Source organism: Megalobrama amblycephala, linkage group LG1 (assembly GCF_018812025.1).
Source record: "Megalobrama amblycephala isolate DHTTF-2021 linkage group LG1, ASM1881202v1, whole genome shotgun sequence".
NCBI lineage: Eukaryota > Metazoa > Chordata > Actinopteri > Cypriniformes > Xenocyprididae > Megalobrama > Megalobrama amblycephala.
Genome location: NC_063044.1, coordinates 6,150,545 through 6,177,340, shown reverse-complemented (window position 1 = coordinate 6,177,340; position 26,796 = coordinate 6,150,545). Strand labels below are relative to the sequence as shown.

Genomic DNA, 26,796 nt, shown 5'->3' with positions numbered 1-26,796 from the left:
TTCCTTCTAAAAAGCACACTTTAAAGCACATTTGATCAGATTCCTTTTACTAAACCAGTTTACAGTTCTTTTAAAACTAAAAGGGCCATTTAGGATTTAATTTGTCTTATCCTCCTTAAGGAAGACAATGTCCCAGTTAAATTGCCAAATTCTGCCATTAAATTTGAAATGCAATTTTCAGATTCACTGTTTAATTGTAACTGTTAAAAATGTGCTGTAAGAAGAACAAGCATTACTTCAGCATAACAGATTGTAGTTTGTGCTCAACACTGGCTTCACTGCACCTTCTGGTGCCTGAATGATGCAACTGCAGTTTAGAGACGTATTGCAATTCACCATTTCTGTGCGCACTACATTTTTCATTTTACAGGGTTGGATATGATCAGATATTAAAAAGATGTATAAAAAACGTTAATGTAAATGTTTCGGATAAATTTTTGTTTCTTCCAAGTGAAAATTTGGGCTTCTGCCCAAAATCTAAATATAGTTGTCACTTCTTTATTGAGTGTCAAATCCAATTAATCATGCATTTTTCATGTACAGACGACAACGTTGTCAAAACAATCCCTGTTCACACTGACCCGCGAAAACAACTAAAAACGCTGTATTCATGCCAGGCCAGTAGTTGGCGATGTCACTTTGTAAAGAAACTACGCACCTATAGACTGAACGCTTACTCCTCATGTGTATGCGTAGTCACAAATTCACGGTTTTTTTGTGTAGTTTACATGGAGACCATAACGTTATCATCTTCAAAAATTTGCCCACAAAACACAGTTATGTAAATTAACGGTAAAAACGTAAGTGTTCAATTTTAGTTGAAAACGGTGTTGTGTATGATTTGGACTGTCATAATTTCTACTTTATCTCAATTATGATCTAGTGTCACAATTTTGACTCATCTCATTATTATGACCTTTTTTATTACATCATTTACCAAAACATGATTAATTTCTTTCTTATATGAAAATTGCCTTTCATACTCATTTCTAATGTTACTTTGGTCAAAAACAGTGTCAAATTTTTGTTCGATGTACAGCTGCGAAAATAAAAAAAAATAAAAAAAAAAATGCTTTAGGTATCACTACTTAAATCATCTAAATTTCCGCAGTATTTCGCGTTTAAATGCGGCGTCACTCTTGGAACTCTGCAGTGTGTACGTGACCTCGTGCTCGTAATCTGATCACGCTGAGAACAGGTAAGCGGAGTGATACAAACAGTGAAATGGCCCAATTACTTTTGGCGCTCAATTTATATATATATATATATATATATATATATATATATATATATATATATATATATATATATATATGAGATGTGAGATCACTGCACTGTCCACACTATTTTAGAGTTAGAAAAAACGCAAAATATGCTGTATGATGGCGGCACTTCTTTTTTGCTATTTTCTACCTCACAAAATGCTTTAAACGCAAAAAAACAAACAAAAAAACCGCAGTGATATCGACAGGTTTTACTCAACGTGCTGCTTATGTTTGTAGTAATTATAAACATAAGTAAAGAATATGTCACCCTGAGCAGATTAACAACGTGTTTTTGCGTTCCAATTGCGCTGCGTTCTAATTGTTCTTGGAACGAAAACATGCGATATTGAGGACAGTCGCGCTGCAAAAAAAAGCTGCTTTTAAAGCTTTTTAATTCAGCATTTCAAGATAAACGTTTAAAAAAAACGCGCATGGAGACCCTGCGATCCTCAGCGTTGTTTCTGGCGGTTTTAAACGCAAGAACGCGTTCTGTGGGAACGGCCCCAGCAGCGTCATTCTGTAGCCTACACGGGAAAAGCCTTTTATAGCTAATGTAAATGGTGGTTTATAAAAACTATTGGTTAATTTGTGACATGCTAAGTAGGTTTCCGTTTTTTCAACAGCATTTTGTTCATTCTTTTAAAATTATCCATGCAGCATTGAGCTCAAATTAATTGAATGATTGCAAGCACTATGTGTAGGCCTGCACATATTATATTAAAATCATATATAATAATATGATTAAAAACATCATGATGTATTTGTGCTAGGTTGTCAACTACAAATCCTCTTCTAAATACTGTTGGGTTAAATATCAATGTTATTTGATCAGTTTTTGTCTGATACTATAAAGTTAACACAAAACAGTACAGCATTTAAGCATATTTTCCAGATTATTAACAGTATTGTTAACTACAATCTTCATGATCTACTGTAAATGCGTGACTTACTATCAGTTTTACCCTTTTCAGCGTCACCTATCCGAGTACCCGCTCATCACTGGCGTCACTGCGCCTCCTGGCGTCTGAATGATGCAACTGCGGTTAGAGCCTTTGTGGCGCAATTCACCATTTCGGAGCGCACTGGATTTATTTCATTACAAAGAGTTGGATCTGATCACATTTGTGCGAGATGGATTTTTCATTCGAGTTTACACATTTGTAGAATTTTTTTTGTGAGCTGTTAAGCGAGCACAGGAATACAGTTTATCTATGCAATTTCTCAAGACATTAATTCATAAAAAAATCCATATTTATATTCTATTAAAGGGGTCTTATAAATGTTACAGTAATGAAAGTATTCAAAAGAAAGTTAAAATTAGTGAAAAGCATTTCATGTTCATGTTTTAATATTTTCATCACTCTAAATCTCAATGTACACATGGAAAAGCTGTTAATGAACCACTGGACTGAAACGTGAATAATTTTAGAGCAAAAAAGGTACAAGAAAAGACAATATTTCACTGGTATATTCATATTTTTCATCTTGCTATGGATATTTCTCTCACATCTTTCCATGTAAATTCAGGAGCGCAGTCACAAACCGCTGGATTGTTGGTTTTCTTATTCTCCAATCAGACAATCATTGGCTGGACAGTCAAATCTGTCTTATCAGCTGTAAAACACAACTTCCACCTAAACAAGTTCACACCTGCACAAATATTTTCAAGTCTTCATATAAACAATGTTTGCTTGTGTTTAGTGTGCGATCATGACCTCGGCGGGACAAGGGGACGTCCGCTTTGTGCATCAATGCACGGCTCTAATAATGGCAAAACAAGTCTGTCAGGCTGAACACCGGCATGGGTGTCAGTGTTTCTCCAGGGCTTGAGTCAGGAGCTGGTTCAGTCGGGAGATCATCGGACGAGGGTCTTCGTTCAGGCCAGCTGTGATCATGGCATTGTCGTAAATCTGGTATGTAAAAAAGACATTTAGTTTTAAATTATAAATAGTATAACTGAGGTGAGAGAATATGTGGGAAACATTGTTTACCTGTTCAAGGAGAAGCTGTGCCAGATCAGGGTTTGAGTCCTTCAGTGCATGAAGCTTCTTGATCAGATCATGTCTGCAAACAATCGCTTGATATTAGAGAAACCACAGCATTTCTATTTATTATGCAAGTACAATATACTTCACTTTAGTTGGCACTCTCCTTAAATACACTGTAAAAAATATGTTTTCTCTTGGTAATTCTATTGTCATCTCTTGCCATATGTATGAGACTGACCATGAATTTTCTTGGCAATGATTTTTCCGGGGTAGGTTGCCAGGTCTCTCCCAACCCTCCCCATTACATGGCTTGGGACTCACACTTTCACACTTTAATGTCTCCAATTCACCTATACTGCATGATTTTGGATTGGGGGAGAAACTGAAGCATCCAGAGGAAAGCCATGATGACACCAGGAGAACATGCTTCAAATGAGGTTCATTCTCATGTTACGCAGCACGTTTGAGCTTCAGCAAGAACCAATGAGGTTCATTCTCGTGTTACGCAGCACGTTTGAGCTTCCTCAAGAACTAATGAGGTTAATTTTTGTGTTACGCAGCACGTTTGAGCTTCCAATAAAGCCAATGAGGTTCATTCTCGTGTTACGAGCACGTTTGAGCTTCCTCAAGATCCAGTGAGGTTCATTCTCATGTTACGCAGCACGTTTGAGCTTCTGCAAGAACCAATGAGGTTCATTCTCGTGTTATGCAGCACGTTTGAGCTTCAGCAAGAACCAGTGAGGTTCATTCTGGTGTTACGCAGCACGTTTGAGCTTCAGAAAGAACCAGTGATGTTCATTCTGGTGTTACGCAGCACGTTTGAGCTTCCTCAAGAACCAATGAGGTTCATTTTAGTGTGTTACGCAGCATGTTTGAGCTTCCAATAAAGCCAATGAGGTTCATTCTCGTGTTACGCAGCACCTTTGAGCTTCCTCAAGATCCAGTGAGGTTCATTCTCATGTTACGCAGCATGTTTGAGCTTCTGCAAGAACCAATGAGGTTCATTCTCGTGTTACGCAGCACGTTTGAGCTTCCTCAAGATCCAGTGAGTTTCATTCTCATGTTAAGCAGCACGTTTGAGCTTCTGCAAGAACCAATGAGGTTCATTCTCGTGTTATGCAGCACGTTTGAGCTTCAGCAAGAACCAATGAGGTTCATTCTGGTGTTACGCAGCACGTTTGAGCTTCAGCAAGAACCAGTGAGGTTCATTCTGGTGTTACGCAGCACGTTTGAGCTTCAGAAAGAACCAATGAGGTTCATTTTTGTGTGTTACGCAGCATGTTTGAGCTTCCAATAAACGCAATGAGGTTCATTCTCGTGTTACGCAGCACGTTTGAGCTTCCAATAAAGCCATTGAGGTTCATTCTCGTGTTACGCAGCACGTTTGAGCTTCCTCAAGATCCAGTGAGTTTCATTCTCGTGTTACGCAGCCTGTTTGAGCTTCCTCAATATCCAGTGAGTTTCATTTTACGCAGCACGTTTGAGCTTCTGCAAGAACCAATGAGGTTCATTCTCGTGTTATGCAGCACGTTTGAGCTTCAGCAAGAACCAATGAGGTTCATTCTGGTGTTATGCAGCACGTTTGAGCTTCAGAAAGAACCAGTGATGTTCATTCTGGTGTTACGCAGCACGTTTGAGCTTCCTCAAGAACCAATGAGGTTCATTTTAGTGTGTTACGCAGCATGTTTGAGCTTCCAATAAAGCCAATGAGGTTCATTCTCATGTTACGCAGCACCTTTGAGCTTCCTCAAGATCCAGTGAGGTTCATTCTCATGTTACACAGCACGTTTGAGCTTCCAATAAAGCCAATGAGGTTCATTCTCGTGTTACGCAGCATGTTTGAGCTTCTGCAAGAACCAATGAGGTTCATTCTCATGTTACGCAGCACGTTTGAGCTTCAGAAAGAACCAGTGATGTTCATTCTGGTGTTACGCAGCACGTTTGAGCTTCCTCAAGAACCAATGAGGTTCATTTTGGTGTGTTACGCAGCATGTTTGAGCTTCCAATAAAGCCAATGAGGTTCATTCTCGTGTTACGCAGCTCGTTTGAGCTTCCTCAAGATCCAGTGAGGTTCATTCTCGTGTTACGCAGCACGTTTGAGCTTCCCCAAGATCCAGTGAGGTTCATTCTCATGTTACGCATCATGTTTGAGCTTCAGCAAGAACCAGTGAGGTTCATTCTGGTGTTACGCAGCACGTTTGAGCTTCAGAAAGAACCAATGAGGTTCATTTTTGTGTGTTACGCAGCATGTTTGAGCTTCCAATAAAGCCAATGAGGTTCATTCTCGTGTTACGCAGCACTTTTGAGCTTCCAATAAAGCCAATGAGGTTCATTCTCGTGTTACGCAGCACGTTTGAGCTTCCTCAAGAACCAATGAGGTTAATTTTTTTGTTACGCAGCATGTTTGAGCTTCCAATAAAGCCAATGAGGTTCATTCTCATGTTACGCAGCACTTTTGAGCTTCCTCAAGAACCAATGAGGTTCATTCTCGTGTTACACAGCACGTTTGAGCTTCCTCAAGATCCAGTGAGGTTCATTCTCGTGTTACGCAGCATGTTTGAGCTTCTGCAAGAACCAATGAGGTTCATTCTCGTGTTACGTAGCGTGTTTGAGCTTCAGAGAGAACCAATGAGGTTCATTCTCGTGTTACGTAGCGTATTTGAGCTTCAGAAAGAACCAATGAGGTTCATTTTTGTGTGTTACGCAGCACGTTTGAGCTTCCAATAAAACCAATGAGGTTCATTCTCGTGTTAAGCAGCTTGTTGAGCTTCAGAAAGAACCACTGAGGTTCATTCTGGTGTTATGCAGCACGTTTGAGCTTCAGCAAGAACCAATGAGGTTAATTTTTGTGTGTTACGCAGCACGAACATCCAATAAAGCCAGTGAGGTTCATTCTGGTGTTACGCAGTATGTTTGAGCTTCAGAAAGAACCAATGAGGTTCATTCTCATGTTACGCAGCACGTTTGAGCTTCAGAAAGAACCACTGAGGTTCATTCTGGTGTTATGCAGCACGTTTGAGCTTCAGCAAGAACCAATGAGGTTCATTTTTGTGTGTTACGCAGCACGAACATCCAATAAAGCCAGTGAGGTTCATTCTGGTGTTACGCAGTATGTTTGAGTTTCAGCAAGAACCAATGAGGTTCATTCTCGTGTTTTACGCAGCACGTTTGAGCTTCAGCAAGAACCAATAGGTTCCACAAGAACCAGTGATGTTCATTCTTGTGTTACGCAGCACGTTTGAGCTTCTGCAAGAACCAATGAGATTCATTCTCATGTTACATAGCATGTTTGAGCTTCAACAAGAACCAATGAGGTTCATTCTCGTGTTACGCAGCACATCTGAGCTTCCACAAGAACCAATGATGTTCATTCTCATGTTATGCAGCACACTTGAGCTTCCACAAGAACCACTGAGGTTCATTCTGGTGTTACGCAGCATGTTTGAGCTTCAGCAAGAACCAATGAGGTTCATTCTGGTGTTACGCAGCTCGTTTGAGCTTCAGAAAGAACCAGTGAGGTTCATTCTCGTGTTACGTAGCATGTTTGAGCTTCAGAAAGAACCAATGAGGTTCATTCTCGTGTTACGAAGTATGTTAGAGCTTCCTCAAGATCCAGTGAGTTTCATTCTCGTGTTACGCAGCACGCTTGAGCTTCTGCAAGAACCAATGAGGTTCATTCTCGTGTTACGTAGCGTATTTGAGCTTCAGAAAGAACCAATGAGGTTCATTCTCGTGTTACGAAGTATGTTAGAGCTTCAGAAAGAACCAATGAGGTTCATTCTTGTGTTACGTAGCATGTTTGAGCTTCAGAAAGAACCAATGAGGTTCATTCTCGTGTTACGTAGCATGTTTGAGCTTCAGAAAGAACCAATGAGGTTCATTCTTGTGTTACGTAGCACGTTTGAGCTTCAGAAAGAACCAATGAGGTTCATTTTTGTGTGTTACGCAGCACGTTTGAGCTTCCAATAAAACCAATGAGGTTCATTCTCGTGTTAAGCAGCACGTTTGAGCTTCAGAAAGAACCACTGAGGTTCATTCTGGTGTTATGCAGCACGTTTGAGCTTCAGCAAGAACCAATGAGGTTAATTTTTGTGTGTTACGCAGCACGAACATCCAATAAAGCCAGTGAGGTTCATTCTGGTGTTACGCAGTATGTTTGAGCTTCAGAAAGAACCAATGAGGTTCATTCTCGTGTTATGCAGCACGTTTGAGTTTCAGCAAGGACCAATGAGGTTCATTCTCGTGTTTTACGCAGCACGTTTGAGCTTCAGCAAGAACCAATAGGTTCCACAAGAACCAGTGATGTTCATTCTTGTGTTACGCAGCACGTTTGAGCTTCTGCAAGAACCAATGAGATTCATTCTGGTGTTACGCAGCATGTTTGAGCTTCAGAAAGAACCAATGAGGTTCATTTTAGTGTGTTACGCAGCATGTTTGAGCTTCCAATAAAGCCAATGAGGTTCATTCTCGTGTTACGCAGCACCTTTGAGCTTCCTCAAGATCCAGTGAGGTTCATTCTCATGTTACACAGCACGTTTGAGCTTCCAATAAAGCCAATGAGGTTCATTCTCGTGTTACGCAGCATGTTTGAGCTTCTGCAAGAACCAATGAGGTTCATTCTCATGTTACGCAGCACGTTTGAGCTTCAGAAAGAACCAGTGATGTTCATTCTGGTGTTACGCAGCACGTTTGAGCTTCCTCAAGAACCAATGAGGTTCATTTTGGTGTGTTACGCAGCATGTTTGAGCTTCCAATAAAGCCAATGAGGTTCATTCTCGTGTTACGCAGCTCGTTTGAGCTTCCTCAAGATCCAGTGAGGTTCATTCTCGTGTTACGCAGCACGTTTGAGCTTCCCCAAGATCCAGTGAGGTTCATTCTCATGTTACGCATCATGTTTGAGCTTCAGCAAGAACCAGTGAGGTTCATTCTGGTGTTACGCAGCACGTTTGAGCTTCAGAAAGAACCAATGAGGTTCATTTTTGTGTGTTACGCAGCATGTTTGAGCTTCCAATAAAGCCAATGAGGTTCATTCTCGTGTTACGCAGCACTTTTGAGCTTCCAATAAAGCCAATGAGGTTCATTCTCGTGTTACGCAGCACGTTTGAGCTTCCTCAAGAACCAATGAGGTTAATTTTTTTGTTACGCAGCATGTTTGAGCTTCCAATAAAGCCAATGAGGTTCATTCTCATGTTACGCAGCACTTTTGAGCTTCCTCAAGAACCAATGAGGTTCATTCTCGTGTTACACAGCACGTTTGAGCTTCCTCAAGATCCAGTGAGGTTCATTCTCGTGTTACGCAGCATGTTTGAGCTTCTGCAAGAACCAATGAGGTTCATTCTCGTGTTACGTAGCGTGTTTGAGCTTCAGAGAGAACCAATGAGGTTCATTCTCGTGTTACGTAGCGTATTTGAGCTTCAGAAAGAACCAATGAGGTTCATTTTTGTGTGTTACGCAGCACGTTTGAGCTTCCAATAAAACCAATGAGGTTCATTCTCGTGTTAAGCAGCTTGTTGAGCTTCAGAAAGAACCACTGAGGTTCATTCTGGTGTTATGCAGCACGTTTGAGCTTCAGCAAGAACCAATGAGGTTAATTTTTGTGTGTTACGCAGCACGAACATCCAATAAAGCCAGTGAGGTTCATTCTGGTGTTACGCAGTATGTTTGAGCTTCAGAAAGAACCAATGAGGTTCATTCTCATGTTACGCAGCACGTTTGAGCTTCAGAAAGAACCACTGAGGTTCATTCTGGTGTTATGCAGCACGTTTGAGCTTCAGCAAGAACCAATGAGGTTCATTTTTGTGTGTTACGCAGCACGAACATCCAATAAAGCCAGTGAGGTTCATTCTGGTGTTACGCAGTATGTTTGAGTTTCAGCAAGAACCAATGAGGTTCATTCTCGTGTTTTACGCAGCACGTTTGAGCTTCAGCAAGAACCAATAGGTTCCACAAGAACCAGTGATGTTCATTCTTGTGTTACGCAGCACGTTTGAGCTTCTGCAAGAACCAATGAGATTCATTCTCATGTTACATAGCATGTTTGAGCTTCAACAAGAACCAATGAGGTTCATTCTCGTGTTACGCAGCACATCTGAGCTTCCACAAGAACCAATGATGTTCATTCTCATGTTATGCAGCACACTTGAGCTTCCACAAGAACCACTGAGGTTCATTCTGGTGTTACGCAGCATGTTTGAGCTTCAGCAAGAACCAATGAGGTTCATTCTGGTGTTACGCAGCTCGTTTGAGCTTCAGAAAGAACCAGTGAGGTTCATTCTCGTGTTACGTAGCATGTTTGAGCTTCAGAAAGAACCAATGAGGTTCATTCTCGTGTTACGAAGTATGTTAGAGCTTCCTCAAGATCCAGTGAGTTTCATTCTCGTGTTACGCAGCACGCTTGAGCTTCTGCAAGAACCAATGAGGTTCATTCTCGTGTTACGTAGCGTATTTGAGCTTCAGAAAGAACCAATGAGGTTCATTCTCGTGTTACGAAGTATGTTAGAGCTTCAGAAAGAACCAATGAGGTTCATTCTTGTGTTACGTAGCATGTTTGAGCTTCAGAAAGAACCAATGAGGTTCATTCTCGTGTTACGTAGCATGTTTGAGCTTCAGAAAGAACCAATGAGGTTCATTCTTGTGTTACGTAGCACGTTTGAGCTTCAGAAAGAACCAATGAGGTTCATTTTTGTGTGTTACGCAGCACGTTTGAGCTTCCAATAAAACCAATGAGGTTCATTCTCGTGTTAAGCAGCACGTTTGAGCTTCAGAAAGAACCACTGAGGTTCATTCTGGTGTTATGCAGCACGTTTGAGCTTCAGCAAGAACCAATGAGGTTAATTTTTGTGTGTTACGCAGCACGAACATCCAATAAAGCCAGTGAGGTTCATTCTGGTGTTACGCAGTATGTTTGAGCTTCAGAAAGAACCAATGAGGTTCATTCTCGTGTTATGCAGCACGTTTGAGTTTCAGCAAGGACCAATGAGGTTCATTCTCGTGTTTTACGCAGCACGTTTGAGCTTCAGCAAGAACCAATAGGTTCCACAAGAACCAGTGATGTTCATTCTTGTGTTACGCAGCACGTTTGAGCTTCTGCAAGAACCAATGAGATTCATTCTGGTGTTACGCAGCATGTTTGAGCTTCAGAAAGAACCACTGAGGTTCATTCTCGTGTTACGCAGCATGTTTGAGCTTCCTCAAGAACCAATGAGATTCATTCTGGTGTTACGCAGCATGTTTGAGCTTCAGAAAGAACCAGTGATGTTCATTCTTGTGTTACGCAGCAAGTTTGAGCTTCAGCAAGAACCAATAGGTTCCACAAGAACCAGTGATGTTCATTCTTGTGTTACGCAGCACGTTTGAGCTTCTGCAAGAACCAATGAGATTCATTCTGGTGTTACGCAGCATGTTTGAGCTTCAGAAAGAACCACTGAGGTTCATTCTCGTGTTACGCAGCACGTTTGAGTTTCAGCAAGAACCAATGAGGTTCATTCTCGTGTTATGCTGCACGTTTGAGCTTCCACAAGAACCAATGAGATTCATTCTCTTGTTTTACGCAGCACGTTTGAGCTTCTGCAAGAACCAAGGAGATTCATTCTCATGTTACATAGCATGTTTGAGCTTCAACAAGAACCAATGAGGTTCATTCTCATGTTACGCAGCACATCTGAGCTTCCACAAGAACCAATGATGTTCATTCTCATGTTATGCAGCACGCTTGAGCTTCCACAAGAACCACTGAGGTTCATTCTGGTGTTACGCAGCATGTTTGAGCTTCAGCAAGAACCAATGAGGTTCATTCTTGTGTTACGCAGCTCGTTTGAGCTTCAGAAAGAACCAGTGAGGTTCATTCTTGTGTTACGTAGCATGTTTGAGCTTCAGAAAGAACCAATGAGGTTCATTCTCGTGTTACGAAGCATGTTTGAGCTTCAGAAAGAACCAATGAGGTTCATTCTCATGTTACGAAGCATGTTTGAGTTTCAGAAAGAACCAATGAGGTTCATTCTTGTGAGTTACACAGCACTTTTGAGCTCAGAAAGAAAAAATGAGGTTCATTCTGGTGTTATGCAGCATGTTTGAGCTTCAGCAAGAACCAATGAGGTTCATTCTTGTGTTACGCAGCTCGTTTGAGCTTCAGAAAGAACCATTGAGGTTCATTCTTGTGTTACGTAGCATGTTTGAGCTTCAGAAAGAACCAATGAGGTTCATTCTCGTGTTACGAAGCATGTTTGAGCTTCAGAAAGAACCAATGAGGTTCATTCTCATGTTACGAAGCATGTTTGAGTTTCAGAAAGAACCAATGAGGTTCATTCTTGTGAGTTACACAGCACTTTTGAGCTCAGAAAGAACAAATGAGGTTCATTCTGGTGTTACGCATACGGATACTGGGTTGGAGTGTTAAAGTTAACAGTCTGGTACCCAGCATTGATCTCCAGCGTGGGCTGTAGGATCTGTGCCCTTTCCTCTGAGCTGCGGGCAAGCTGCTGCGTGCGTAGGAAGTGTCGAGCGGCACCCATTTCCAGCACTGTGATCATGGCAGGGTGTGTGTCCAGACGTGGCGTCACCTACGGAAAAGGTAAATGAATGTTAATAATCACAAGATGTCAGGTCTCCATGCATTTGCAAGATATGTGTAAATGAGGAAAATGGTGTGGTATACATGCATGATTTAAATGATTAAACATTTAAAAGTCAACAATCCAATCAATCCCTGATAGACAAAATTGAGTCCTGCCATCAATTTGTTCTTGTTTGAGAAGCCATTTCACTTGGATATACGTCACAAAAGGGAAGAAAAGACTCGCAACTTCTGTTTCATGCCAAATTTAAATTAGTCTAGAGCCACCGTGGATCGAACTTGTTGGTCCAGCACATCTCATAGATGCTCATTTGGATTGAGATCTGGGGAATTTCAAGGCCAAGGCAACACTCTTCTTCATGTTCCTCAAACCATTCCTGAACAATGTGTGCCATGTGGCAGCATGTATTATCCTGCTGAAAGAGCCACTTCCACCAGGAAACAACATTGTCATGAAGGGTGTACCTGGTCTCCAACAATATTTAGGTAGTTGGCACGTGTCAAAATTGACGTCCACATGAATGACCAACAGTGTATTCTGGTGCCATCACTTCCCCAGGTAAATTGTGCACATGTACATAGCTGTCCATGTGATGTAAAAGAAAATGGGATTCATCGGACCAGGTGACCTTCTTCCACTGCTCCAAGATCCAGTTCAGATGCATGCATGCCCATTATAGGTGCTTTCAAAGGTATACAGGGGTCATCATTGGCACACTCTGACTGATCTGTGGCTACGCTGCCCCATACGACTGTGACACATTCCTCCCATAAGCATCATTAAAATGTTGTGTAGACCTTCTGAAGGCTCAGACCAGATGGGATAGCCTTCGTTGCGTGCCTGACACCGTCACTGGTTTGTGGTTTATCTCTACTCAGACCAAATTCTCACCACTGCTGACAGGGAGTTACCCACAAGCCTTGCTGTTTCAGAGAAACTCTGACCGCGTGGCCTTGCCATAAAAATAGCACTTTATTTCTCCCGCATTCAACACGTTGATTACGAGAACTGATTGTTTGCTCACAATCTAATCTACCTAGACCTTAATATGTGATCTTGTTAGGATATGTTTGATATTCGCTTCACCTGTGACAGGTCGTAATGTTTTGGCTGAGTGTATATTTAAATACCTTGATGTTGGTGACTCTCTGTCCGAGCGAGTTCCTCATCCAGGCCAAAAGATCTTCTGCCTGTTGATCAGTCAATCGCTCTGACGCTGCACGGGGATAAACACATCACCAGTGATTCTACAGGTCATGAGTGTCTTTTGACTTACTTGTCCAAATGCTTCAATCACATTAAAGTGATCTGCAAAATGAGGTGATGAATGACGAACATATACATATACACGTATCTACAAATGATGAACAATTCAAAAATGTCATTTGTCATATATTTCCTAATGTTGCATCTTACCTGGTTTGCTGTCTTGAAATTTCTCCTCTTTGTAATGGTCTACAACAATGTCAGTCTCGGCTGAGATGAGCTTCTTCCTGTCGAACTCTCTGAGATGAAGCAGCGTGAGCTCATCAAACTGCTCAAAGCAGAACAAGACCTGCCGGAAGAGCAGAACCTCAAAAACAGGCACGGCTTTTTTCTGCTGTTTGTTTTTATTGCTACTTAATTTTCTCATCTCAACATGGCATAACCAATTAAATATAGCACCCAATAAATAATATATAAATACATACAGAATATAGAATAATAATAAAAAACAACAAATAAATAAATCATTTATTCAGATTTTGTTGTTTTGAAGGTTGAAATCCAAAAGTGTAAAATGTTATTTATTTAATATATAATATTATATTAATTAAAAACAGTGATTCTGTCTTAATAAAAGTTAATGAATTTTATAATTAGGCAAAAGAATTACCCTGTGATGCAAAATAACAGACTTCAAATACTAAGTAATGTTTTTTTTCTCTTTATTACTCCATACTTATATTTTATTATTATTTATTAAATGTGTATTTTTATATTTATATTAAATTATATGTATTTGGTAAAGCATTTACAATTAAATGGGACGTCTACTTTCTCAAGACAGAAAATGTGCAATCTTGAGAATCTTTTTCTAAGTCAAGATCACAAGAAAATTATATAGAATATTTAATGTCATGCTTTGATCACATACAAGATAAAATGTTTTAATGAATGCCATCTTACAGCATCTTTAGCTGCTGACCAATATAAGATGGCCATTTTGAGATTAACAGAAGTGTTGGCGCCCTCTTGTGTTCATCTCAATATCTACCAACACACTTGTCACTGGATAATGCCTATTTCATGTTTTGAGAACATTTTTAATTGCAATTCAATTATCAGTTGTTTTCCAGCAAATCTCCACAATGCACAGCATCAGCCTTTGGATAAACTTATAGTTTTATTGTCCATTAGTTCTTGAACATGACAGTGTGCTGGTTAGTTAACCGTAGACCTGTTTATCTCTAGTCTCACCTCCATATCTTTCTGTTTCATGGCCTCGAAGTACGGCGAGTGTTCGGCCAGGTGGCGGTTGGGAGCGCACAGATAGTAAATGTTCCTTGTTCCCGCCTTCATCCGAGAGGCGTACTCCATCAGACTGGTCTGCTGTCCCGCAGGAAGCGCTGATGACTCAAAGCGCAATAGCTTGGCAATGTCCTCCTATGAACACATGAATCAGCCATTTAAAATGATCTGAGAGAAACAGGTAGATTATGAAGGCTAAAAGAGGCGTTTCGCACCTTGACGCTCTGCTCCGCTGTGGTTACGATGCCCTCGCGCATAAAGAGCCCGTATTCGTCAAAGAAGCGAGCGTATTTCTCTGGATCCTTCTTGCTCTGGTCCAACAAGAACCGAATGACACGCTGCTGTAAAACATCCCGCAGTTTCCTGAAAGGAAAGAGTTTGTTACTCTTATTTTTTGCACAACGCAGAAGACGTAACATCATATTCAGGCAGCTTTTTACCTGATCAGGGCGCTTTCCTGTAGCAGCTCTCTGCTGAGGTTTAGAGGAATATCTTCACTGTCCACGACACCTGCAAACACAAACACAAGATGAAATTTGATTGGGATCAAATTTCCTTTATTTTGAAGTCTTATAATGCATTTAAATTTGTTTCATGCAGTTATATGGATGCTCATCTGACCTCGCAGGAAGCGCAGCCACTTGGGAAGGATGTCTGTGGCTTTGGTTTGGATCAGAACCTTCCTGCAGTACAGAGCCACACTGGATCCCATCTCACGACTCACATCAAACATGGACGGTTTCTGCTCACACACGTTTACAAACAGGGTAATGCAGTCAGTCGGCCATCATCACAAAACAAAGAATCATTAGGATTTACTACATGGCTGATTTGGATTCAAGTTCGAGTTTTGCGAGATACATCGGATACACCACTGAATACTAAATAAAATGTATAATTGGAAAACAAAAATTATATAATATTAAGACTGTTCATGTGTTTTCATTTGTATACAAATGACATGCACACAATTGCATAAATCATATAAATTGAATAATGCATATTTGGGTTATAATTTGTGCTGTTAAATGATGTAACAGGCTAAGTAATTTAAAATAAATAATTTTTTTAATATGTATAATGAAATTTTTTAATAATTTTTAAATTTTTTTAATTACATATTTGCAAATTTTAATTATTTAACTAACATACTGTAATTTAAGTTTAAATAAATGCAATATAATTGCATATAAATTACAATAATGTAAAAATTAGTGCTTTACATATTTCAATTGTCATTTTGTAGTTTAATTATATTATATATTATGATTAATAAGTAAAATGTATAATGCTAAGAAATATTTGACAAGTGAACTTTATTATATCTATTGAAAGGGTAACATCAGTTAAAATGTCATAACTAAATAAGTAAATAATCTAAGTCATAGTGGTTTAGCTGATTATGTATTGTAAGTTACACAATTCTCACACTCACCATCTCCGGCACGTAGAAGATGCTGCGGATATTGAGCGGGGCGTCAGCGCGGTAGTGCAGCGTGTAGCGGGGTTTGTCGTGGGCTTGAGCCACGTAACGATAAAACTCCTCATGCTGCCACTCACTGATGTCTTTGGGCTCCATCATCCAGAGCGCCTGCAGAGAGAGAAAAACGAGTCAGGACTAGAGCCCTGCATTTCTGCCCGAGCCCAACTTATTTCTAGCCCATGGGCTGGGCTTCAGGGCGATTTTCACGTCATAGCTCACAGGCGGGCCGGGCCTCGGGCCTGTTTTAGGCTTCTCCTTCTTTTAATACTTTGGACATCCATTAATTAAAATAAACCATGAGAAGCTGATGATGGTAAAACAAACATAGGCTACATAGACATTATCAGAATAAAATACAGTCAATCAGACATATAAAAAGTTACACTGCTCAATGTATATATATGTATATACCATCGACTCGCTTGCAAAGCACATGTGAAGGATGTATTGTTGGAACAGGAGCTAAGTACAAAGCCTATAATTTACATAATAATAGTTTAGCATCATACATCATGAATAGGAAACAACTGGATTTGTGCTGAATTGGAGAAGTAGGCGACATGTTCTTTTATTTTTCGTTATGATTCTGTTCTGAATAGGCTACCGTTTATAGGATTTGTTGTCTATAGATTTACATTTATAGTTTGTTTTCTTTTTAAACTGTCTAACCGATAGTATTAATTGGTCAAAATTCTTGGTTAACAGTTAACCAGTCAATTATGAGCATCCCTAATTAAAACTTTCCAGTGCGGAATGTTTTAATTGGGGATGCTTTTTTTTTTTTTTTTTTTTTCACGATTCTCTTTCTCTATATGAGAGTTGACAGGCTTCACACACCTGCAGGGTGTTCAGCCGCCGTCCGTTCAGGAAGATGGGAAAACTGACAAAGTTGCTGTACTTAGTCACAACCTCTGCAAAACAGACAAGTCACATAAATGAGTTTCTTCTTAAAGCATGTAATGTTTTATGTCATTGTGCGTGGTTTGGAGTGGTTTTTGCAGACCTTTGACTCGATCTTCTGATGAAAACTCTTTGCAGTCGTCTTTAAGGTGAAGCACGATCTTAGTCCCCTGACGCACACCTGAAGCTTCTGCGATCTCAAACACTCCAGAGCTGCAGACACACAAAACTCAGTGAGTAAAACACAAAAATGTGATTCATTTTATTCAGATGTTTGCTTTGTCTCAACCTCAAGATGCGTAAAGATGGTCTTATACCCACAAATATGCAGTGTTGGGGAGTAGCTAAAGTAGCAACCCTACTAATTTAACTACATTTTTCGGTAGCTTGAAAGTAGCTCAGTTGCTTTTAAAACAGTTTAGCTTTTCCAGTAGCTATCTACTTTTTCTAGCAAGTTGCAGTGTAGTGCGACCAAAAGCTACATTCCTTTCCCTTTCGAATGGGAACTTGCACTGTGTCCTAGGACACTAATGGGGAATGCCTCCAGCATGTCCGGTGTCTGAAGTACATGTAAAAACACGACAATAACATTGGCCAGCGACAGCCCATGACATCACTACTGGTGTGACCAGAGTTCAAATAGGGCATCTGTAGTACACGTCATCCTCTTTCTTGTCTTCAGGATCCGTTTGTTTATGTACGTGTGAAGACGATCACTCAGCCAAGAATTTCCAGAAGTATGTGCCTCCGTATCAGAGGCAAGTTTCTTGATTAGTGATAGAGTCTGGCATTTGAACCTAGCACATTTAACTTTCGAGGGAGTTGAGCGCGCTCTTTATTATGTGGTTGATGTGATAAGATAATTTGTTGTTTATTCTCTCTTGAGGGATGAGAATAGAGCGCTTGCACCCTGTGGTTTGTGTCCCGTGGCCAACATAGCGACAGGCAGGTTCAATCACGGAGGTGGTTGGCGGAGTCTTATGAGATTCCTTCTCTTTCTGGTCTGCTATTATTAATGTGTGAGGCCTTAATTATGTGGAATTAGATGTAAAGAGTATGAAGGCAGATGTTATTTTTAGATTTGCCTCCTCTGCTGGCCTGCACAATAGCAGCGCTTTGTGGTGGTGATCTCTGGAAGCTAAGGTTTTCACCTTAGTTGTGAACCCTTCCTAGTTGTATGCACCTTCATGAGTGTTGGAGTCTAAAGAGCCTGTTTTTTTCCCTTGGGTTCGACTGAAGAGCAGAACCCTCCCCCTGAGTCGGGTCTTGAAGCAGCATCAAGACCCCGGGATGAGGTCTTTCGATCTTGGGAACCCGACAGCAATTGTTTTTTCGCCCCAGTTTGCAAACACTTCTTTTGTCATAAGGCACCTTCAGGAGTGTCTGGACTTTTGAGATCCTAGGAAAACATTTGTTTCTGAGTGGTCGCAGCTAGCTAGCTGGCTTCCCTTGGTGGCAATGTTTTCATGGTTAAGTATAAGTGGAACCCTTTAATAGTAGGATTCCCAACTCCCTATGAGAGAGCTCAGTTTGCTGCTGGAGTCTCAGCTGAGCATTTTTGCCTAGCCCCCTTATACTTCTGTGATCTGCCGACCAAGGAAAGCTCGGAGCTCTTCTGGTCTCTGGGCTCCAACAGGAAGTGGTCTTTTCACCTTGGGCAAACCCCTCCTGTTGTACAGCACCTTTGAGTGCTTAAGCTTAGAGACCAAATCTTATTACAGGTTTTACAATGGTTGTAGTTGGCCTTAGCTGGTAGCTCCCGCTGGTCATTTAGGATGTAGGCCCTTTTTGAGCCTCCCTGGTTTGAGCCTCATCCCGCTGAGGACTTCGCCCCCAGAGCTCAGTCTGGATTACAGTATCGAGTTGTCAGGCTCCTTTGTAAGCCTCCTTGGTAAGCAGTCCTTGGTGCAGAATGTAGTTAGGCCTCCTCTCGCTTTAGAGAGTTGTCCTGCTGAGACCTCCGTTCCTAGAGCTCAGTCAGGGTGGCTACACAGAGTTGTATGGCTCTCTATGTGCCTCCTTCGGGGAACCATCCGGGAAGCATTGTTAAGTTTCCTTTTGAGTCATCATGCTGAAACCTCAATTCCAAAGAGCTCTGCATAAGATAACATGTCAAAGTGTTATGGTTCTCTTTGAGCCGCCTTGGCGAGGTGGTCTTTTAGAGTAGAGTGTAGTTAGGTTTCCTGTTATTATGCTTAAGCCTCCACTTTGAGAGCTCCATGGAGGCAGTGGACTGGGTTGTGGGCTCTTTTTGAGCCTCCCTGGTTAACGGTCTTTAAGGTGGGCATTGCTAGGTCTCCTCTCGCTTTACGGAGTCATCTTGCTGAGGCCTCTGCCCCCAGAGCTCTGCCCAGATAGCAATATCAAGTTGTTGGGCTCCTTTCGAGCCTCCTTGGTAAGCAGTCCTTGACGTAGAATGTAGCTCACTTTATAGTCATCTCGATGAGGCCACCATTCTTAGAGCTCAGTAAGGGTGGCTATGCCAGGTTGTATGGCTCTCAAGCCTCCCTGGCAGAACCACTCTGTTGGTTTCCTCTCGATTTAGAGAGCCAATATGCTGAGACCTCCGCTCCTCAGAGCTCAACATTAGATAACCGGTCCAAGATGTGTGGCTCTCTTTGAGCCGCCTTGATGAGGTGGTATTTTAGCATAGAGCGTAGTTAGGTTTCCCCTTGCTATAGAGGGTCGTTATGCTGAAGCCTCCGTTCTAAGAGCTCCATGGGGGCAGTACATTGGGTGGTAGGCTGTCTTTGGAGCCTCCCTGGTTGACTGTCCTCAAGGTGGCATTGTTAGGTTTCCTCTCGCTTTAGAGAGTCTTCCTGATGAAGCCTCCACCCCATGGGCTCAGCTTGGATTACAAGACAGATGATCAAGTGTAAGGCTTCTCTTAGCCTCCTTGGTGGCCTCCTCTCGCTTTAGAGAGTCTTTCTACTGAGGCCTCCTTTCTTCAGTTCCGTTGAAGTCACTGGCTTATGTCAGCCATATGGCACTCATTCTTTCAGCATGTCGGAGTGGGCATTTGTTCCCCATTAGCATCCTAGGATGCAGTGTGAGTTCCCATTCGAAAGGAAATATCTCGGGTTATGAATGTAACCGTGTATGAACGTAACCATGTATGAATGTAAATGTATGAATGTAACCATGGTTCCCTGAGAAGGGGGGACAGTTATTTGTGAGATACGTCATTGTAAAAAGTTCCAATGTAGCTAGCTACTTTTTGATAGTTAGCTACACTACAAGTTACTACCTTTTCAGAAGGGTAGCTTGACTGTATCTAAACTATTTTTACTTATGAGAAGCTTGTAGTTTTTCAAACTACAGTTTTTAGAGTAGCTTCCCCAACACTGCAAATATGGAAAAATCTGCCTGAGATCTACATTTGCTTTCTAATTGCTGATGCTAATACAAAGTACGGCTGTAAAATGAATTGAATTTTAGTTTTGATTTCTGGGTCCAATGAAAACCAAGATATAATCAAGATAAAACTATTGTGCTGCATTCCATTCCTTTCCTCTAAAACAGTGTGCTTTTCACCAGAAACATAACGTCAAATCATTCAAATCATGTAACTGTCCACTGTCCTAAAACGCAGTACTTTTATTTGTATTGCATTTGTCCCGTTTTTTGTCATTTTCTTCTTTGTTGTTAATGTATTACTGGCTGTTTATGTTTCTTTAATAATTGAAAACCTTTTTTACTTATATTAGTTAGCCTATTATTAGTTTCTGCAACATTATTCAATGAGTTGATGTAATTTCCACTGAAACAGGAAGACAGGGCGGTACATATCGAACAGCTCCTCCCCTTTTTTAAAACAGCCAATAGCGTTTCATTTATATCACAGCTCGAGTACTACTACTTTACTACTGAGCTCAGTAAAGCCACAGTTTCCTCCTAATCTCTAACCGTTTCTCCTCCTAATATCCTCCATTATCGCATTAAAGCGGAACTCAGTAAGATTTGCGAAGCTCCCCCTACAGGTTCCTTCAGTGAATCACACTGTCGTAAATACTCCAAGCGCAGCTCTGGACTACAACGACTACAACGCTCACCAGCGCAGTAGTTTTGCAAATACACTATAAGAAAGAGGGGGTGGGTAATTTGCAAATACAGTACACTCGATGGAGGGGGTAATTTTCGATATTGTCTTATAAAGTCATAATATATACATTGTTTTTGAATTACCGTAAAGCATTTTGTCAGTCTCGCGTGAACGTGAACATGAGACGAGATTGTGTCGGGACGATGCAGCTCAACTTGCAAGTGCTGTATTCTGGCGTAGACGTGCCAGAGGGGGTTAGTGCTCGCCTCAAACACACCACTACAAGTCAATTAACCATCGTAAGGACTTAGAAAACTATTTATGAAGGTAAAAAAAGTTACTTAGTTCTGCTTTAAAATATACCGTTCTGTGCAGAATTCAAATGGGACCGACATGTTTTCTGGTATGCGCCAACTCGTGCATATGATCCGCTCTGTGTTATCATGTCTCTGGACCAGAGCTGCTGTTAAAATCTTATTATTCTTATTATTAAAATCTCTAATTTTTCTCACCCATCTGAGGACCACTTGTATCCAGGAGCGTCTGGTTCTGCTGACTGAGAATAAACATCCACCTTATCAGACACCATGAAGGCGGAGTAAAAGCCCACACCAAACTGACCAATGATAGAGCTGCTGGCCTCTGCTTGATTCTGAAGAGCATCCAGAAAAGCCTAATGGAGGAAGAACAAAGACCATGAAATCAAAACCATTGTCAGAATGAGGAGTAGCGGACTTTGGAGGAGTTCAATGAGATGCACCTTTGATCCAGATCGGGCGATGGTGCCCAGATTAGCCACCAGCTCCTCTTTGTTCATCCCAACACCAGTGTCCTACAAATCAGAGCATAAACATGTTGATCAACACCTTCTACACAGGGATTAAAGTGCTCCGCTGCTACAACTGATTTCCTTCAGATGGACTGCAGAGAGGCCATGTAGGAGATCAGTGCAGATTAGAGTCGGAAATTAACAAAAAGGGCACAACAAAAACAAAAAAAATGCCCCAGCACAATTAAACAATCCATTTCGACTGTCGTGATTAAAGTGTAATCTGAAAATGAATTAAAAGTTTCTGTTGTGACATTAGATCTGCTCATGCTGCATTAAAGATTTCTATTTATGCTTTGCTCTTTGCAGCATTGAGCATGACAACAAACACACGTTTCTGATGATTTATGACTGTGATGGCCATGCAGAGGCGATAAGAAGAAAGAAAAGTTTTTGTTCACTGTTGTTAAGTGTTAGAGGTTCACTTAAAACAAAACATTGTTTGCTGTTACAAGATAAAAAAAACATAAGCACTAGAAAGATACGTATATGGTTGATCGTATGTATGACTAAAAAGCATCAAGTAGAGCTGCACGATTCTGGACAAACTGAAAATCATGATTTGTTTTAGTTTCAAATAGAGATCACGATACTCCCACGATTCTAAACCGACAACTAAACAAAATAACGTAATTTACTAGAGGTTCTGACTGTTTATTGCTGCAGTCTATTTAAAAATGTTTAATTAATTTGAATGAATAATGTTTTTTTTTTTTTTTTTAAATCTGTTTGAATGAATGATTCAATGACTCACTCATAAAGACTTCAATACTGGATTAATCCGCGTTTTTTAACCAATCTCTTGAATGAATAATTCAGTGACAAATACATTTCTTAAATTACTTGTTGCCACCTAGTGGCATAAATATGTAATCAATACAAATTGTATTTGAAGCAACAAGTTACTTTCAAAAGGTAATTTACTCTATTTTGATTTCTACCGTAGACATCAGTGTTTATATCTGAATTATAAACTTTAAGTACTATGTCCCAGTACTTCTGTAATAATCTTATTATTTGTACTGTAGTTTCATACCTGCACACAATAAGTGCTTTATCTGTGTCAGCAGCATGTTCGCTGTGATTGTACTTTGAGCTGAATCACTGTCATTGAGGAATGAGAGCTCTGAATCGAGATTGTGATCTTTTAGAGATTAATCGTGCAGCTCTAGTGTCAAGTATCAGTTTTATTTATAAATTAAAAACAGCTTTGGAATTACGTAAATTGGCAATAGAAAAGCTGTTCTTCATCTTCTTCCCTCAAAACCCTAATTGGTCTCGAGTATTTAAATAAAGTGATGGGTAACAGAATGTGATCTGATTCTGATCCATGATTCTGTCTTGAGTCGCATGGGTTGAAGATACCTGGATGGTGAAGGTGCCTTTGGCTGCATCCGTCTGCAGGTGAATCTCCATCGCTGCTGAATCTCCTCCTGCTGTCATCATCTTGTGCCGCAGTTTCTCCAGAGCATCACTGCCGTTTGAGATCAGCTCTCTGATGAACACCTACACAATCACTGACCGTTAGATGGACTTCAGCTCACTCTGATCAATGCGTTTCCATTACCATTATCATTTTAAAATAATTAACAGATATTTCTGAGGTGGTTTTCTAGTTATAAATCAGGTTCCAATACATGAAACTGAATGGCATATTTCTAACAATTTATTTTGTACTCCAACAGTGACAAAATTTAGCCAAATCAAGCTGATTAAATATTTAATTACTTGATTATTATTTGATAAAATAAATCTATATGGTGGCCAACAACCAATATATTTGCAGATATATACAAAATAGTCATTTTAATGATGACAAATCAGATGAAATAAAAAAATCAGCCAGGACAATTTATTGTTCAGTCCTCTAGGATCAGTCTTGAATTCCTCAAGAAAATTGCTCAAACATGACAGCATTACACCTGTTTTTTGTTAATTCATCACCTCTTTCTCAGAATACAGCGATCTGGCCACAATATCCAGAAGTTTCTTCGTCTCTGCTTGAAACTCATGTTTGGAGTAGGATCCTTATTTGAACAAAGAAACAAAGAGTTTCAACATCCTTAAATTATATATTATAGTGTATGGAAATTGTAAGTTTCTAAATCTTTACCATTCAAAGGTTTGGGATCGGTAAGATTTTCAAAATATTTTTTGAAAGTCACTTTTGCTCACCAAAGCTATATTTATTTGATCAAAAATACAGTAAAAACAGTAATATTCTAAAATATTTTTACAATTTTAAATAACTGTTCTATTGTAATAACTGTTAAAATGTAATTTACTCCTGTGATCAAAGTTGAATTTTCAGCATCATTACTCCAGTCTTCAGTGTCACATGATCCTGAAATCATTCTAAAGGTTTAGTTCACCCAAAAATTTAAATTCTGTCATCATTTACTTATAGTAAAGTTGTTGTAAACCTGTATTGATTGATTTCTCCTATTTTTTCAATGGGTTCCATCAGCTGTTTGGGTTCAAAATATCTTCTTTTGTGTTCAGCAGAAGAAATAATTAATACAGGTTTGGAACAACTTCATGGTGTGTAAATGATGACAGAATTGTAATTTTTTGGCTGAACTATTCATAAATAAGCTGATTTTCTGCTTGATTTCACCTTGAACGTTCTCGGTGTCGGTGATGATGCTGTGGAGCGTCTCCTCCTCTGCGCTCTCGGCCTGTTGTGTGCTGTAGGAACGATGAGACACACTGACCCCAGAACAGCTGGAGCTCCACAGTCTGACAGGTGTGCTGTGATGCAGCTGCTGTCTGCCATCAGTATCAGCTGTTGAAGAGGAAGAGAGCCAGACTCATCAGAATTAAACAGCACTGGTGTTTTACTGACCAAAATGAATCTGATAATTGTTATTGTCTGGTTTGGTTTCGATAGTCTTTACAACCGCATTCGTAGATAAATATGGAGATTATTGAACAATACTGAGCATTTCAGCAATACAGACTCATTCTGCACAAATCTTGTTCATTTGGTCAGTGTGCGACACTATAATCTGACAAATACACATTTTAAACCGAAAAGCCTGCGTTTATTTGATTACAATGATTCTTCCACTGGTGTAATATTTCATCATGCTGGTCTATTCTAATTATTTAACAGCTCGTCCATATTAAATCAATTAAACATGTACCTCCAGTGAATGTCGCGGGCACTATTCTTTTCCCGACCGCTCTGCTGGATGATAACAGCCTGACATGAGCTCGCTGAGAGACATTCAGTGAGTGTTTGAGTAAACTTAATGATCGGATCATTTCTGCTTTTGCTTCTGCTGTAGTTTGACCTATAGAAGACTGGAAACTACGGCGTGACAGGCGTACACTGACTGAAAGGACCCTGCGGACGCTCACTGATGACGTCTATATGCACTTTGATACATGCCTGTGTAAAATATTTTACATATCAAAAAAGATAGAATCACTGCGCTCAAACGTTTTTTTGTTTTGTTTTGTTTTATTCTGTATCTTATATCACAAATCAATCATGTTTCTATTACATTAAGTATCCTTTTCAACAGCTTAGATGTCTTAAAAGCTTTTCGATTGTTCTGTATTGATGTTAGAGAATCATAAAAAATCTTCAAATCAGTGGAAAATAGTCTACTATTTGGTACAGTCGATATACATTTTGCTTTATGTATATGATATCTCCCTAATAGAATAAGAAGTTTAACTGTATTATCCATTTCCAATAAACCAGTATCACAATCCATAAACAAAACCATTACATCAGTTATAGTGACAAACTTGTAAAACAAGTCAAAAAGAAAAATAGAAACTTGGGACCAAAATAATTTGGTATAATTACAATTGAAGAATAAGTGTACAATTGTTTCTGTTTCTTCTTTACAATAACTACATAATGGCGAAAACCCTTCTTTAAATGTACTAATAAAGTTGTTACTTGGATAATATCTACACGTATTTATTATTTTAAAGTGAGTTTCTTTGACTTTATTAGGAATTACAAATTTATTTATATCTGACCACAAATTCTGAAAAACAAGGGAGTGATAATCCTGTTTTCACCTCACCATTGCCTTAGGTGAAACACTTTTTTCTTTGATTAATATTTTTCTGATATACATATTATTAAATTTTTTATCCCTAATGGAAAGGCCCTCAACAGTCAGAGCAGGAAGAGAAACAATTACAGGATTATACATCTTTTCGTTTTTTATAAGATAGAGTAGTTTTGGTGAGATACAATGAATGCAGGCACGTGCACACATAGACAAAAAAGGGGCTTCAGCCCCTGCCCTTTTTCTTCCTCGAGAGAAGGCCTTTGTCTTTGGCTTTTCTGGGGTGTTTTTTTTTTTTTTTAATAAATGAATATATAATCCTGTTTGTGCACAGCTAAAAAAATATATTTACTGAATAAAACAAATAATAAAAAAAATACTATATCAGGTCGGCTTTGTCGAGTTCAGATGCCCTCACTCCGCGACACGCCATTCATGCCTGCCCGCACGCTCGCGCGTCACGCCCCGCCCCGCCCCACCTCACCTCGAGTTTGATGGTTTGCTGCTGGCTGAAAACTTGTGACAACTATTCCCGCGAAAATGCAACTGCTGTCTGGCGATGAGAAGCGAAAAAGAAAAAAGCCCTAGATGGATGCATCCCGTGCATTTCTTTCAGGTAGGCTTCACAAACCTGAAAATGTTGGCTATTTAAGGGTTATTTATACATTTAACGCTGCATTAATAGTTTGACCACCATCAACGCATCTGCCTGATTTGATACTAATGAAATTTATGTCATATTCACTGGTGTCAAAATTATTCACATTCATTACTCAAGTAGAAGTATAGACATAGGGTTTAAAAATACTTCTGTAAAAGTTGAAGTATCAACACAAGCTTTTTACTCAAGTAAAAGTGTAAAAGTACTGGTTTTAAAACTACTTAAAGTATAAAAGTACAGTTTTTTTATTCGCTTTGGTACTATTTTCACAAGTAAGGTGTACATTTTCAAAACTCTTAGTACTAATATCACAACAGATAATCAAAAGTGCACTTTTTTCAAACATTTCAGCATATTTTCAATTGTGTTAGTACAATACACAAAATCACAAAGTAACCTTTTCACTACACAAAATAAGTGTTTCATCTTTATAAATGTTTCATTTGCAGTAACTGCCTTTCATAATGCTATTACTATCAAACTTGTGATTTGCATCTCTTTTCGTTCAGT

The 26,796-nt window shown here is 39.8% G+C and overlaps 1 protein-coding gene across 1 annotated transcript; it reads right to left on the bottom strand.

The window, feature by feature from the left end:
• Window positions 1-2,582: 2,582 nt before the first annotated feature.
• Window positions 2,583-24,952, bottom strand: trap1 (TNF receptor-associated protein 1). Its single transcript, XM_048181047.1, has 18 exons — window positions 24,738-24,952; window positions 24,209-24,376; window positions 23,536-23,618; window positions 22,957-23,097; window positions 21,523-21,594; window positions 21,275-21,435; window positions 16,824-16,933; window positions 16,658-16,731; window positions 15,773-15,928; window positions 14,959-15,079; window positions 14,778-14,847; window positions 14,553-14,700; window positions 14,287-14,472; window positions 13,243-13,381; window positions 12,957-13,042; window positions 11,666-11,811; window positions 3,257-3,329; window positions 2,583-3,175 (listed from the first exon to the last, which is right to left on the bottom strand). The coding sequence occupies exons 1-18, from the start codon at window positions 24,856-24,858 to the stop codon at window positions 3,074-3,076; spliced, it is 2,157 nt and encodes a 718-aa protein (XP_048037004.1). The 5' UTR covers window positions 24,859-24,952; the 3' UTR covers window positions 2,583-3,073.
• Window positions 24,953-26,796: the final 1,844 nt, after the last annotated feature.